The following is a 12,856-nucleotide window of genomic DNA, read 5'->3' as shown; positions in this document are numbered from 1 at the left end:
GCAGGTTCGATTTTGTCATTTGAAAAAAAATTGGATAGGTATCTGGACAGGAAAGGAATGGAAGGTTATGGGCTGAGTGCAGGTAGGTGGGACTAGGTGAGAGTAAGCATTCAGCACGGACTAGAAGGGCCGAGATCGCCTGTTTCCGTGCTGTAATTGTGAAATGGTAATATGGTTATATTAGGAATATTCAGCATGGCTTTATCAAGAGCAGGTCATGCCTTATGAGCCTGATTGAATTTTTTTAAGGATGTTACTAAACACATTGGTGAAGGTAGAGCAGTAGATGTAGTGCATCTGGATTTCAGCAAGGCATTTGATAAGGTGCCCCATGCAAGGCTTATTGAGAAAGTAAGGAGGCATGGGATCTAAGGGGACATTGCTTTGTGGGTCCAGAACTGGATAGCCCACAGAAGGCAAAGAGTGGGTGTAGACGGGTCATATTCTGCACCAGTGGTGTGCCTCAGGGATCTGTTCTGGGACCCTCACTCTTCCTGATTTTTATAAATGATCTGGATGAGGAAGTGGAGGGATGGGTTAGTAAGTTTGCTGATGACACAAAAGTTGGGGGTGTTGAGGATAGCGTGGAGGGCTGTCAGAGGTTACAGCGGGACATTGATAGGATGCAAAACTGGGCTGAGAAGTGGCAGATGGAGTTCAGCCCAGATAAGTGTGAAGTGGTTCCTTTTGGTAGGTCAAATATGATGGCAGAATATAGTATTAATGATAAGACTCTTGGCAGTGTGGAGGATCAGAGGGATCTTGAGGTCCAAGTCCATAGGACGCTCAAAGCAGCTGTGCAGGTTGACTCTGTGGTTAAGAAGGCATACGGTGTATTGGCCTTCATCAATCGTGAAATTGAATTTAGTGGTAATTTTGCAGCTATATAGGACCCTGGTCAGTCCCCATTTGGAATACTGTGCTCATTTCTGGTTGCCTCACTACAGGAAGGATGCCGAAACCATAGAAAGGGTGCAGAGCAGATTTACAAGGTTGTTGCCTGGATTGGGGAACATGCCTTATAAAAAAAGTTGAGTGAACTCAGCCTTTTCTCCTTGGAGTGACAGAGGATGAGAGGTGACCTGATAAAGATGGACACTATAAAATGATGAGAGGCATTGATCGTGTGGGTTGTCAGAGGCTATTTTCCCAGGGCTGAAATGGTTTGCCACAAGAGGGCACAGGTTTAAGGTGCTTGCGAGTAGGTACAGAGGAGATGTCAATGCTAAGTTTTTTTACCCCAGAGAGTGATGACTGCATAGAATGGGCTGCCAGCAACGGTGGTGGAGGCGGATACGATAGGGTCTTTCAAGAGACTTTTGGATAGGTACATGGAGCTTAGAAAAATAGAGGGCTATGGATAAGCCTAGTAATTTCTAAGGTCGGGACATGTTCAGCACAACTTTGTGGGCCGAAGGGCCTGTATTGTGCTGTAGGTGTTCTATGTTTCTATGTTCTACGATATTAAACCAGATTCCAGTTCTGATTCTGGTTTATCCTAGAACAAGGTGAGAGTCTGTAGAATAAGTTGCAGGAACCGTAGCTGAAATATTGATCATTATTAGTGATGAGTGAAGTGTCGAAAGACTGGAGGGTTGCTAATATTGTACCTTAATTTATTAGGGCTGCAAAGAAATATCTGGAAACTGTAGAGCAGAAAACCTAAAGTCTGTGGTAGGTAAGTTACTGGAGAGGATTCTGAGGGATCAGATGCATCTTGAAAGACAGGGTAATTAGGGATAGTTTGCATGGCTTCGTGCATGGGAAATCATGTTTTATGAACTTGATGAAGTTTTTGAAGAAGTGATCATGGAAATTGATGAAGGCAGAGTAGTAGCATGGTCATATTGGCTTCATGAAGGCCTTTGATAAAGTTCCATAAGGCAAGTTGCTCAGAAAGGTTGGATCCAGGGGGAGTTGACTAATTTGAGGCATGAAGAAATACAAGAGATTCTGCAGATGCTGGATATCTTGAGCAGCAAACACAAAATGTTGGAGAAACTCAGTCGCTCAGGCAGAATTATGGAGAGGAATAAACAGTCAATGTTTCAGGCCAAGATCCTACATACAGTTGAATTGATAGTAGGAAACAAAGGGTGATGGTAGAAGCTTGTTTCCTGGATGCGAGACCTGTGACTAGTGGTGTGCTTCAAGAGTCAGAACTTGGCCCATTGTTCTTTGTTATCAATGTCAGCAATTTGGATACGAATGTATAAACATTGTTAGTAAGTTTGCAAATGACACAAAAATATGTGGTATAGTGGACAGTGAAGAAGGTTATCAACAAGACAGAGGCATCTTGATCAGCTAGAGGTGGATGGTGGCACTCCGACCAACCACCAAACCAAAGCACATGCATTCTTCTTTTCAACCTTTCATCACCATGTGAAATCCTGTCCAGCAGGTAAGTGACATAGATTTAAGAAACAGCAAACTCAGTTCCAAATTACCCAATATCAGTAAAGTTTTCATGCATTAATATTTCCATGCATAAGAACTCTACCTCTGTCAGTACAGAGAATTTACCATCTATCTGTGTTGACCAGAGGAGAGGTCTCCATAGACTTTCCCTGCTCCCTGCAGAAAGTGGACAGAGGAATGGCAAATGGAGTTAAGTCAGGTAAGTGTTAAGTATTGCAGTTTGGAATGTCACATTTAGGTAGCATCTCACAGTTCCTCCTGATTCCTGATGTGAGTCCTATTGTAGAATCAAGAAATTTCAAATACATGAAGTACATGGACCCCAGAAGGTGTAGACAGAGTGGAAGAAAGGCATCCTGTCCTTCAAAAGTCAGGGCATTAGGAGTTAGGGTGTTATAAGGTGGTTATAAGATGTAGTTGAGGCAGCACTTCGAGTATTGTTTTCAGTTTCTGGTTACCCTGCTGTACACAGGAACAAGTCCAAAAAATATTTATAAGGATTAAAGAAGCTGAGTTAAGAGAGAAGCTGGAGAAGCAAGGACTTTTTTCCTTTCAGCACAGAAGACCAAGATTTTAAAGAGGTACATACATAAAATAATAAAAGGCATAGGCAGAGTGAATGCACTCAATCATTTTCCCAGAGCTGCAGGGTATGTATAAAGTAAAAGGCAAAAGATTTAATAGAAACTATTTAATATTTAAAAGATTTAATAGGAACAAGGGCAACAGTTTCCATGCAGAGAGAATGAGCTGCCAGAAGAAGTGGTTGAACCAATATATCAACAATATTTAAAAGGCCTTGGACAGTTACATGGATAGAGAAGGTTTACACGGTTATGCCCAAACAGGACATGAGTAAATGGCACTAGCTTGGATAGGCATCTTGGTCAGCATGGATCAGTTGGGCTGTAACACCTGTTTCCCTGCTGTATGACTCCAGGACTCTCTAATGAGTGTTGCAAGGACAGTGTTAAAGTACTGAAATTGGAAGTTGTTAATCCCAGAATGGAGGCAGCAGGCAAACAGCACATTCGGCCAATTTAGAGTGTTGCAGTTCCATTCATACTATGCTGAGTTATGGTCACTGTGCCCACTTCCACATACAAGATGCAGCCCTCAGGATTTCAACACCTTCATAATCAGTCAAGCAGATCACTGCCACTCAACTGATAGCAGCTGTCCCATCCGTGGTTGAATCTTACCCCTCCTGCCCAATCACACATCACCCCTTCAACTGACAGGCCCTCCTGCCCAATCACACACCTAACCTATCAAATGATGGACCATCTCACCCAGTCACATACCCCCCCCCCCCCCCATCAGTGGGTGAACCGTTTTGTCCAGTTACATACCTCTCCCATCATCAGACAGGCCATCCTGCCCAATCACACACCTCTCCCATCAGCTTTCCGGCTCCCCAGACCAACCACATGTTTGTTGAATCTACTTTCATAGACAATTCATTAGAACTACAGGTAGCGGAGTAGAGCGGAGTTTCTTTTTGATTCGATGCCAACTGCAGTACATTTGAAGTTTTGTAATGATGTTTTGTGATTATAATTCTAGAATTACCTTTCGTGTCTTCATATTCAGTAGTGTCTGGACACAAATACTTTAAATAATCTGGAAAATAAGCAAATAGAGGTGAGATAAGAGCATGCTGCACCCATGATATTCAGGATCTGCACCCAAGATGTATTCCTTTCTTTTTTCTTTTCAAATCTTTTTATTAATTTTTAAGAAAAACATAAGAAAAATATTAGTACAAAACATTTGAGAGTACATAATAGATTAATTAACAATCAAATATGTATTAATCAATACATAGAGTCTCTCAAACTCATAGTATAATGTAAAGGAATTAAGAGAAAAAAAAAAGAAAACCCCCCCAAAAAAAAAACAACAACTAAAAAAAAACACTAAAAAAAAACTAACCAACATGGGCAATCGCATAATGTTAAATACATACAGTAGTGCCAATGACTCCCAACCTCCATCCACACAATTCAGGATAGTAGCAATAAGGTTCAGGATCAGACCATTTAATTCATATGAAAATGTTGAATAAATGATCTCCAAGTTTCCTCAAATTTAACTGAAGAATCAAAAACCACACTTCTAATTTTTTCTAAACTCAAACAGGAAATAGTTTGAGAAAACCACTGAAATACAGTTGGAGGGTTAATTTCTGTCCAATTCAGTAAAATAGATCTTCTAGCCATTAGTGTAACAAATGCAATCATTCGTTGGGATGAAGCGGATAAACACTTATTATCTATCATTGGTAGACCAAAAATTGCGGTAAAAGGATGTGGTTGGAGATTAATATTTAAGACTCTTGAAATAATATTAAAAATATCTTTCCAATAGTTTTGTAAACAAGGACAAGACCAAAACATATGAGTCAACGAAGCTATATCAGAATGACATCTATCACAGGTTGGATTAACATAAGAATAAAATCGAGCAAGTTTATCTTTAGACATGTGAGCTCTATGTACAACCTTAAATTGTATTAGAGCATGTTTAACACAGATAGAGGATGAGTTTACCAATAATAAAATTTTTTCCCATTGCTCAATAGATATAGGGCAATGCAGTTCTTCCTGCCATTCCTTCTTAATTTTTTCTGATATATCTGGTTGTACATTCATAATCATATTATAAATGATAGCTACTAAGCCCTTTTGACAAGGATTAAGAGCTAAAATTCTTTCTGTAATGTCCAATGGACATTCTTTCGAAAAAGACTTTAGTTCATTATATAAAAAATTTCTAACTTGTAGATATCTAAAAAAATGGGTTTTAGATAAATTATATTTATTAGATAACTGTTCAAAGGACATAATGTTATCATCCAAAAACAGATCACGAAAACATGTTATACCTTTTGTTTTCCATAAAAAAAAGGCTTGATCTATAGATGATGGTCGAAAAAAGTAATTAGATGTTATAGGACTTGACAGCATAAACTTATTCAAACCAAAAAATTTACGAAATTGAAACCAGATTCGTAATGTATACTTGACTATAGGATTAGGTAGTTATCTGTTTATTCGTTTTGAATAACGAAAAAGGAAGTGAAGATCCTAAGATTGAGATCAATGAGAAATCTTGCACAGATTTACATTCCAAATTTACCCATTGTGGGCCAGCAACTGTAGTCGATTCTTGTATCCAAAATATCAAATACCGTATATTAACTGCCCAATAGTAAAATCTTAAATTTGGTAGAGCCAAACCGCCCTCCTTCTTAGGCTTCTGTAAATATTTTTTAACTAACCTAGGATTTTTGTTCTGCCACAAATACGAAGATATTTTAGAATCAACTATATCAAAAAAAGATTTAGGAATAAAAATTGGTAATGCTTGAAATAGATATAGAAATTTAGGTAGTATCATCATCTTAATGGCATTAATTCTACCTACCAAAGACAAAGATAGTGGGGACCACCTATTAGCAAGTTGCTTAATTTGATCTATTAAAGGCAAAAAATTAGTTTTAAATAAATCTTTATGTTTTTTAGTAATTTTAATACCTAAATAAGTAAAATAGTCTGTAACAATTCTATATGGTACCTGATTATAAATTGAAGTATGCATATTTAATGGAAAAAATTCACTCTTATTAAAATTCAATTTATATCCAGAAAAATTACTAAATTGAGCAAGCAAAGAAGAAATAGCAGGAATAGATCTTTCAGGGTCAGATATATATAATAACAAATCATCTGCATATAATGATACCTTATACATCGTCTCCCCACGGGTAATACCTAAAATATTGGGTGATTCACGAATAGCTATAGCCAAGGGTTCCAAAGCAATGTCAAATAATAAAGGGCTTAAAGGACAACCTTGCCTTGTACCCCGAAATAACTGAAAAAAAGGGGATCTTTGATTATTAGTGAAGACCGAAGCTAAAGGTTTCTGATATATTAATTTAATCCATGATATAAATTTTGAACTAAAATTAAAATGTTGCAAAGTATTAAATAAATATGACCATTCGACTCTATCAAATGCTTTTTCGGCATCTAAGGAAATGACACATTCTGGGATTTTAGATGAAGAGGTATAAGCAATATTAATTAATTTTCTAATGTTAAAAGATGAATAGCGATTTTTAATAAATCCAGTCTGATCCTCAGAAATAATCCGAGGCAATATATTTTCTAATCTAATAGCCAAAATTTTACTAAAAATCTTAAAATCCGTATTCAGCAAAGATATAGGCCGATAGGATGCACATTCAGTGGGGTCTTTATCTTTTTTAAGAATTAAGGAAATAGAAGCTTCATAAAAAGATTGTGGTAGTTTACCTATACTTAATGCATCTTTAAGAATTTTACAAAGCCAAGGAGAAAGTATAGAAGAAAAGGATTTAAAAAATTCTGCAGAAAAACCATCTGGACCTGAAGCTTTACCCGAGTTCATTAAGAAAATAGCCTTTTCTATTTCAGACTCCGTAATAGGTGTGTCCAAAAATACACTATCCTCAACAGTTACTTTTGGAATATTCAATTTCCTTAAGAATTCACTCATTATAGAAGAGTCTTTAGTACATTCTGATTGATATAAAGAATTATAAAAATCTTGGAAGGCTTTATTTATCTCTTTATGATCAATCGTCAAAGTACCATCTTGTTTGCGAATCTTAGTAATTTGTCGCTTATCCGAAACAATTTTCAATTGGTTAGCTAGTAGTTTACCAGACTTATCTCCATATGTATAAAATTGAGCTTTCGATTTAATTAACTGACTTTCAATCGAGGAGGTTAATAATAAACTATGCTCCATTTGAAGTTCCACCCTTTCTTTATAAAGTTCTTTACTAGGGGTCAATGAGTAAATCTTATCAATTGCCTTAATTTTATCAACTAATGTTAATATTTTAGAATTAGTTTGTTTCCTAACTCTGGCAGAATATGAAATAATCTGTCCACGAATATATGCCTTAAAAGTATCCCACAGAATTCCACTAGAGATGTCTGCTGTAGAATTTATTGAGAAAAACAAATCAATTTGCTGTTTAATAAAGTTAACAAAGTCAGAGTCCTGCAGTAAAACAGGATTAAACCTCCAACCTTTAGTACTAATATATGAATCCGTCACCTTAATAGATAACTTCAAAGGTGCATGATCAGATATAGCAATAGAGTCATATTTGCAATCCATAACGTCTATAAGTAAATGCTGATCAATGAAAAAGTAATCAATTCTTGAGTAATTATGATGCACATGGGAAAAGTATGAGAACTCTTTGTCATTAGGGTGTAGAAAACGCCAAATTTCACAAATAGCTGAATCAATCATAAAAGAATTAATAAGAGAAGCCGATTTGTTCGGAAAAGTTTGAATGGGCTTGGATCTATCCATCAAAGGGTTTAGACAACAATTAAAATCCCCGCCCATTATCAATCTATATTGATTCAGATTAGGAAAGGATGTAAATAAGCATTTAAAAAATTCAGGACAGTCAATATTTGGAGCATAAACATTAACTAAAACAACTTTTTGATTAAAAAGTAAACCAGTAATAAGCAAAAATCTACCTTGCGGATCTGAAATTGTTTCATGATGTATAAAAGCAGTTGATGAGTCTATAAAAATAGAAACACCTCTCACTTTGGCTTGCGAATTTGAGTGATACTGTTGGCCCTTCCAAAACCTAAACAACCTCTGACTATCCACCTTCCTTACATGAGTCTCTTGTACAAAAATAACATTAGCATTCATTCTATGGAATACTTTGAATACTTTTTTCCGTTTGATCGGATGATTTAAACCATTAGTATTCCAAGAAACAAAGTTAATAGTCTTATCCATATTGACAATATATATTACAGTTAACATATAGGTTTGAAAGAAAAGTGAACTCATGAACCCGGAAGAGGGAAGTAAGTTCAAAGGGAAACCGGAAGTCACAGCACTGCAGCCATTTTTGTAGTTTCATATAAGCCCATGAAATAAAACTAAGCAAAAAGCAAGCAAAAAAAAGAAAAAAAAGAAAAATCCCCCTCCCACCACCCTCAAAACCCCAGGAAAAAAGCCAAACAGAGGCAAGCAAGCGATCTAATACTAAAATTACCCCCTTGTCTCAAGACGGCAACTCAAACGTAACAAAGTTAAAAAAAATACAAACAACCCACATTATAAAAAAGGGTTGATATAGCAAAAGTTAAAATATAAAATTAATGTTATAAATGTATATAAACAAAAGGGTTAAAAAAAATTAAAACAATAAATGAAAGTTTAAAACTTTCAAACACATCAAAACAGTTATGACGCTACAAACACTGGAATCTGTCGAGAAGAAGAAACGCCATTTTATTTTTTCCCAATCTTAATATTCAAATGCTAAGTGTAAAAAAAGAGCGTATATCGATTTAAAAAAGAAAAAAAAATAACCCTAATAGGTCATTTTCAACGCTAATCGATTAATAATATATAAAAATATAAAATCAGAATAAGCCCAGTAAAAAAAAAGAGCTTTAACCGTATGTAAGAAATACATGTGAACCGTATCAAAAAAACAACCCCAAGCGTCAATCTATAACAGATCCAAATCTATAGGCTAAATTACATTGGTCAGCCCGATCAAATGTCATTGTTCCAGGAAACCTTGAGCATCCGCTGGCGATTTAAACAGCCGAAAAGATCCATCTTGAAGGGTGACTCTCAGGTGTGCTGGAAACAGCAACGCTTGCTTGTAGCCTTTCTGGTGAAAATTCGACATAACCGATCTGAAAGCCAGCCTAGCCCGTAATACCTCCGGGCTATAGTCCTCCAGAATGCGAAAATTAAAATTTTGATAGGTTATCATACCTTTTTTACGAGCCGCACGAATCAGACGTTCTTTGATATGAGGATAATGGATTCTAAGAATTACGTGCCACGGTTTCAGACTTGAATCTGCCTGAAATCTGGACACCCGATGAGCCCGATCGATTATCGGGGGATTATCCAGGACTTCTGCGCCCAGGACATCCACTAGAAATTTAGAGAAGAAAACGGTCAGATCACCGCTTTCAAATTTTTCCGGGATCCCAATTAACCGAAGATTTTGTCTTCGAGAACGATTTTCCAAATCAGTAATTTTAACTTTATAACGATCCATCTGTTGGATCATCGGTTTGCTCTTCTTGCATTTTTTCGATTATACGATCCTTCTTACGAGCGGCTTCTTCAAGAACCAAAATGCTTGCTTGTTGTTCTTTTGATTCCCGTGAAAGGGTCAGGAACTTTTCTTCGAGTGATTTCAAACGTTTGTCATACTGTGAAAATCTTCCAAGTAATTTTTTCTCCAGATCTTCAAATTTAGCTTCTATAAACTTCACAACAACTTCTAAAGTTAACGGTTCTTTCGTCTGTTTCGGTTCTTTTGCTTTAGACATTTCAGCAAGTTGAGAATAATTCAAATAGTTTAAAAAGAAAAATTCTATATGTTTAGACCCCTTTAAAATAAGTTTAAGGGGTGTTTGTAGGTTAAAAAAACGTAAAAGGTTTGGAGCAAAGCCTAGATGCGGTTTACTCCATGAGCGCCATCTTGAGACCTGGAGATGTATTCCTAGTACTTTACAGTGTTGACTTCCAGAGGATTTGCTGGCACTTCTGGACTGAGTTTGTTGCTTCTCAAATCCATGTCACTAATCATTCGAGGCCTTAGAATTCCATCTCTCATCCAATGGGCACCTCATCCAGAATATGGCCTCCCACAACCCTTCTTCAAGAAGCTGGTACTCAGAGTCACCACCAATCCCAAGCATACACAGCATATTGTCCTCTCCTGCCTTTCATCATCTTGTGAAATCCCTCCCTAGTGGTTAGTGACATTGATTCGAGATGTAGCAACCAAGGTCTTAATTACCAGAAAATTCATCTCAGTAGTATCTCACTAACATTTCTCTGTCCATTCTGGGACATGAAGCCAAGCTTTTCCATCTACCCATGCTGAACAGAGGAGAGCTTCTCAGCCCAATCCCACCCACCTGCAGGCACTGCTCTATTTCACATTCTGTTTAATGTGACGAGAGCAACCATTTTCTACACTGCCTCTGGGTGAAATCAATGGTGCTTGTCTCCCTCCCCACCCCCTAGCCCTCTGCCAATCACTTTAATTTACCGTTGCCTAGTTATTGACCTGTCACTAAGAGAAATAGACCATAAGACCATGACCGAGAAAAAAGATTAGGCCATTAGGCCCATCGAGTCTACTCCACCATTTGATCATGGCTAATTTATTTTCTTCTCAACTACATTCTCTCTCTACAACACACACAAAATGCTGGTGGAACACAGCAGGCCAGGCAGTATCTATAGGGAGAAGCGCTGTCAACGTTTCGGGCTGAGACCCTTCGCCAGTCCTGACGAATGGTCTCGGCCCAAAATGTCGACAGCACTTCTCCCTATAGATGCTGCCTGGCCTGCTGTGTTCCACCAGCATTTTGTGTGTGTTGTTGTTTGAATTTCCAGCATCTGCAGATTTCCTTGTGTTTACATTCTCTGTCTGTAGCCTTTGACACTCTTACTAATCAGGAAGCTATCAATCTCTGCTTTAAATATACCAAATGATTTTGCCTCCAGTCATCTGTGGCAATGAATTTCACAGATTTCTCTGGCTAAAGAAATTCATCCTCAGCTCTATCCTAGACTCCCCCACAATTTGAAATATCTTCCCTACATCCATTTCAATATTTGGTTTATGTATATTCCGTATACTTACTGTATATGTTGCCACCTTGAGACTCACTTCTTCCAGACAATTACAGGGAAAATAAAATGCAATAGAATTTTACAAGAACAGCAGGAACTAGTGATACAATCAACACCGACTACATGGCTCACAGGGCATCAGGCCAGAAGTTGATGCAGGGTAAATTCAGCCACTGTCATCCCATCACTTTAATAGCAAGATAGTGTAGCTAGGACGTAGATCCCTTTATCTGATGCACCAAATCATTCAGGTCAGTTATAACACAGATGAACTGTAGAATAAACATCCCTTCTGCATTGCCTAGTTCTTTTTGAAGAACTTTGTGTCCTTTACCTCGCTATCAAATTACTGTTTATTTCTTACTCCTGTTTAACTTCTCAAAATGCATCACCTTGAATTTGTTGCAATTGTACGTGGCCTATCAGCGGCATCAACAGAGCTTTACCAAGAGGCATTTTCCGCAGGTCAGCGGCGGTTGTTTAAAAAGGGAGCTTCAAGTGTGTTTGTCAATTATACATGGCCTATCAGCGGCTATAACTGGAGCACTAGCCATGAGTTAGATAGCAGGGAAGGTTCAGGCATAAAAAGGAGACACTGCATAATGGAGTGGCCTGAGGCAGAGTGGTAGGGCTTTGGCTCATTCGGGCTTCAGCAAGGTAAGTGGTGAGTGGACTTCATTTTTTTTCTTTCCATTTTTTTTTTTAAGAGGGATAAAGAGCATGTCTGTAGGGCTAGTACTTTCCTCTGGGTGTCAAGATATGGGAATACTGTCTCCCACATGGCCACATCTGCACCAGGTGCATTGAGATGCTGCTTCTGAGAGACCGTCTTAGGGATCTGGAGCTGCAGCTTTATGGCCTGCAGCTTATTAGAGAAAGTGAGCAGGAGATAGATAGGAGCTACAAGGAGTTAGTCACCCTGAGGATGCAGGAGGTAGATAAGTGGGTGACTGTCAGGGAAGGGATGGGAAGAGCTCAGATAGTAGATAGCACCCCTGTGGCCATCCCCCTCAGTAATCATTATCTCATTTTGGATGCTGTTGAGGGGGGTAACCTGACAGAGGACAACCATGGCGATCGGGTCTCTGGCACTGAGCCTGGTTTCATGGTGCAAAAGGGAGAGAAGAAGATGAGGAACGTGGTAGTCATAGGGTATTCCATAGTGAGAGAAACAGGAATTTCTGTCAGCCTGACAGAGATACCAGCATGGTGTGTTGCCTCCCACGTGCCAAGGTACAGGATGTCTCCAATCAGGTGCAGAGTATTCTGGTGAGAGGGTGAACAGCCAGAAGTCTTGGTACACGTTGATACCAATGACACAGGTAGAAAAAGGGAGGATGTCCTGAACAGGGAGTTGGGTAGGAAGCTGAAAAGCAGGACCTCCAGGGTAGTAATTTTGGGATTGCTGCCTGTGCCACATACTAACAAGCACAGGAATAGCAAGATCAGGCATATTAATGCATGGCTGAGAGACTGGTGTAGGGGGCAGGGCTTCAGGTTCCTGGATCATTGGGGCATTTTCTGGGGGAGGTACAACCTGTACAAAATCCTAGCAGGCAGGTTTAATAGGGCTGTTAGGGAGGGTTTAAACTTATTTGATGGGGGGGGTGGGAACCGGAGTGATCAGGCTGAGGAAGAGGAAGGCAGAAATAGATCAAAGATAGCATGCAACAGAGATGATAGAAAGGACAGACAGTGGGATGAGTTACAGGGCATTAGA

The 12,856-nt window shown here is 38.5% G+C and overlaps 1 protein-coding gene across 1 annotated transcript in view; it reads right to left on the bottom strand.

The window, feature by feature from the left end:
* Positions 1–12,856, bottom strand: part of LOC140742090 (FYVE, RhoGEF and PH domain-containing protein 5-like) — a 309,076-nt gene that overhangs the window by 173,232 nt on the left and 122,988 nt on the right. Inside the window, exon 9 of the mRNA XM_073072916.1 lies at positions 3,994–4,044. Coding sequence (XP_072929017.1) covers positions 3,994–4,044 — 51 coding nt within the window. The remainder of the gene's footprint in view (positions 1–3,993; positions 4,045–12,856) is intronic.

This window comes from Hemitrygon akajei, chromosome 19, assembly GCF_048418815.1.
Source record: "Hemitrygon akajei chromosome 19, sHemAka1.3, whole genome shotgun sequence".
NCBI classification, from domain to species: Eukaryota; Metazoa; Chordata; class Chondrichthyes; order Myliobatiformes; family Dasyatidae; genus Hemitrygon; species Hemitrygon akajei.
Note: the sequence above shows the minus strand (reverse complement) of the source record. Positions and strands in the feature narration are given on the sequence as shown.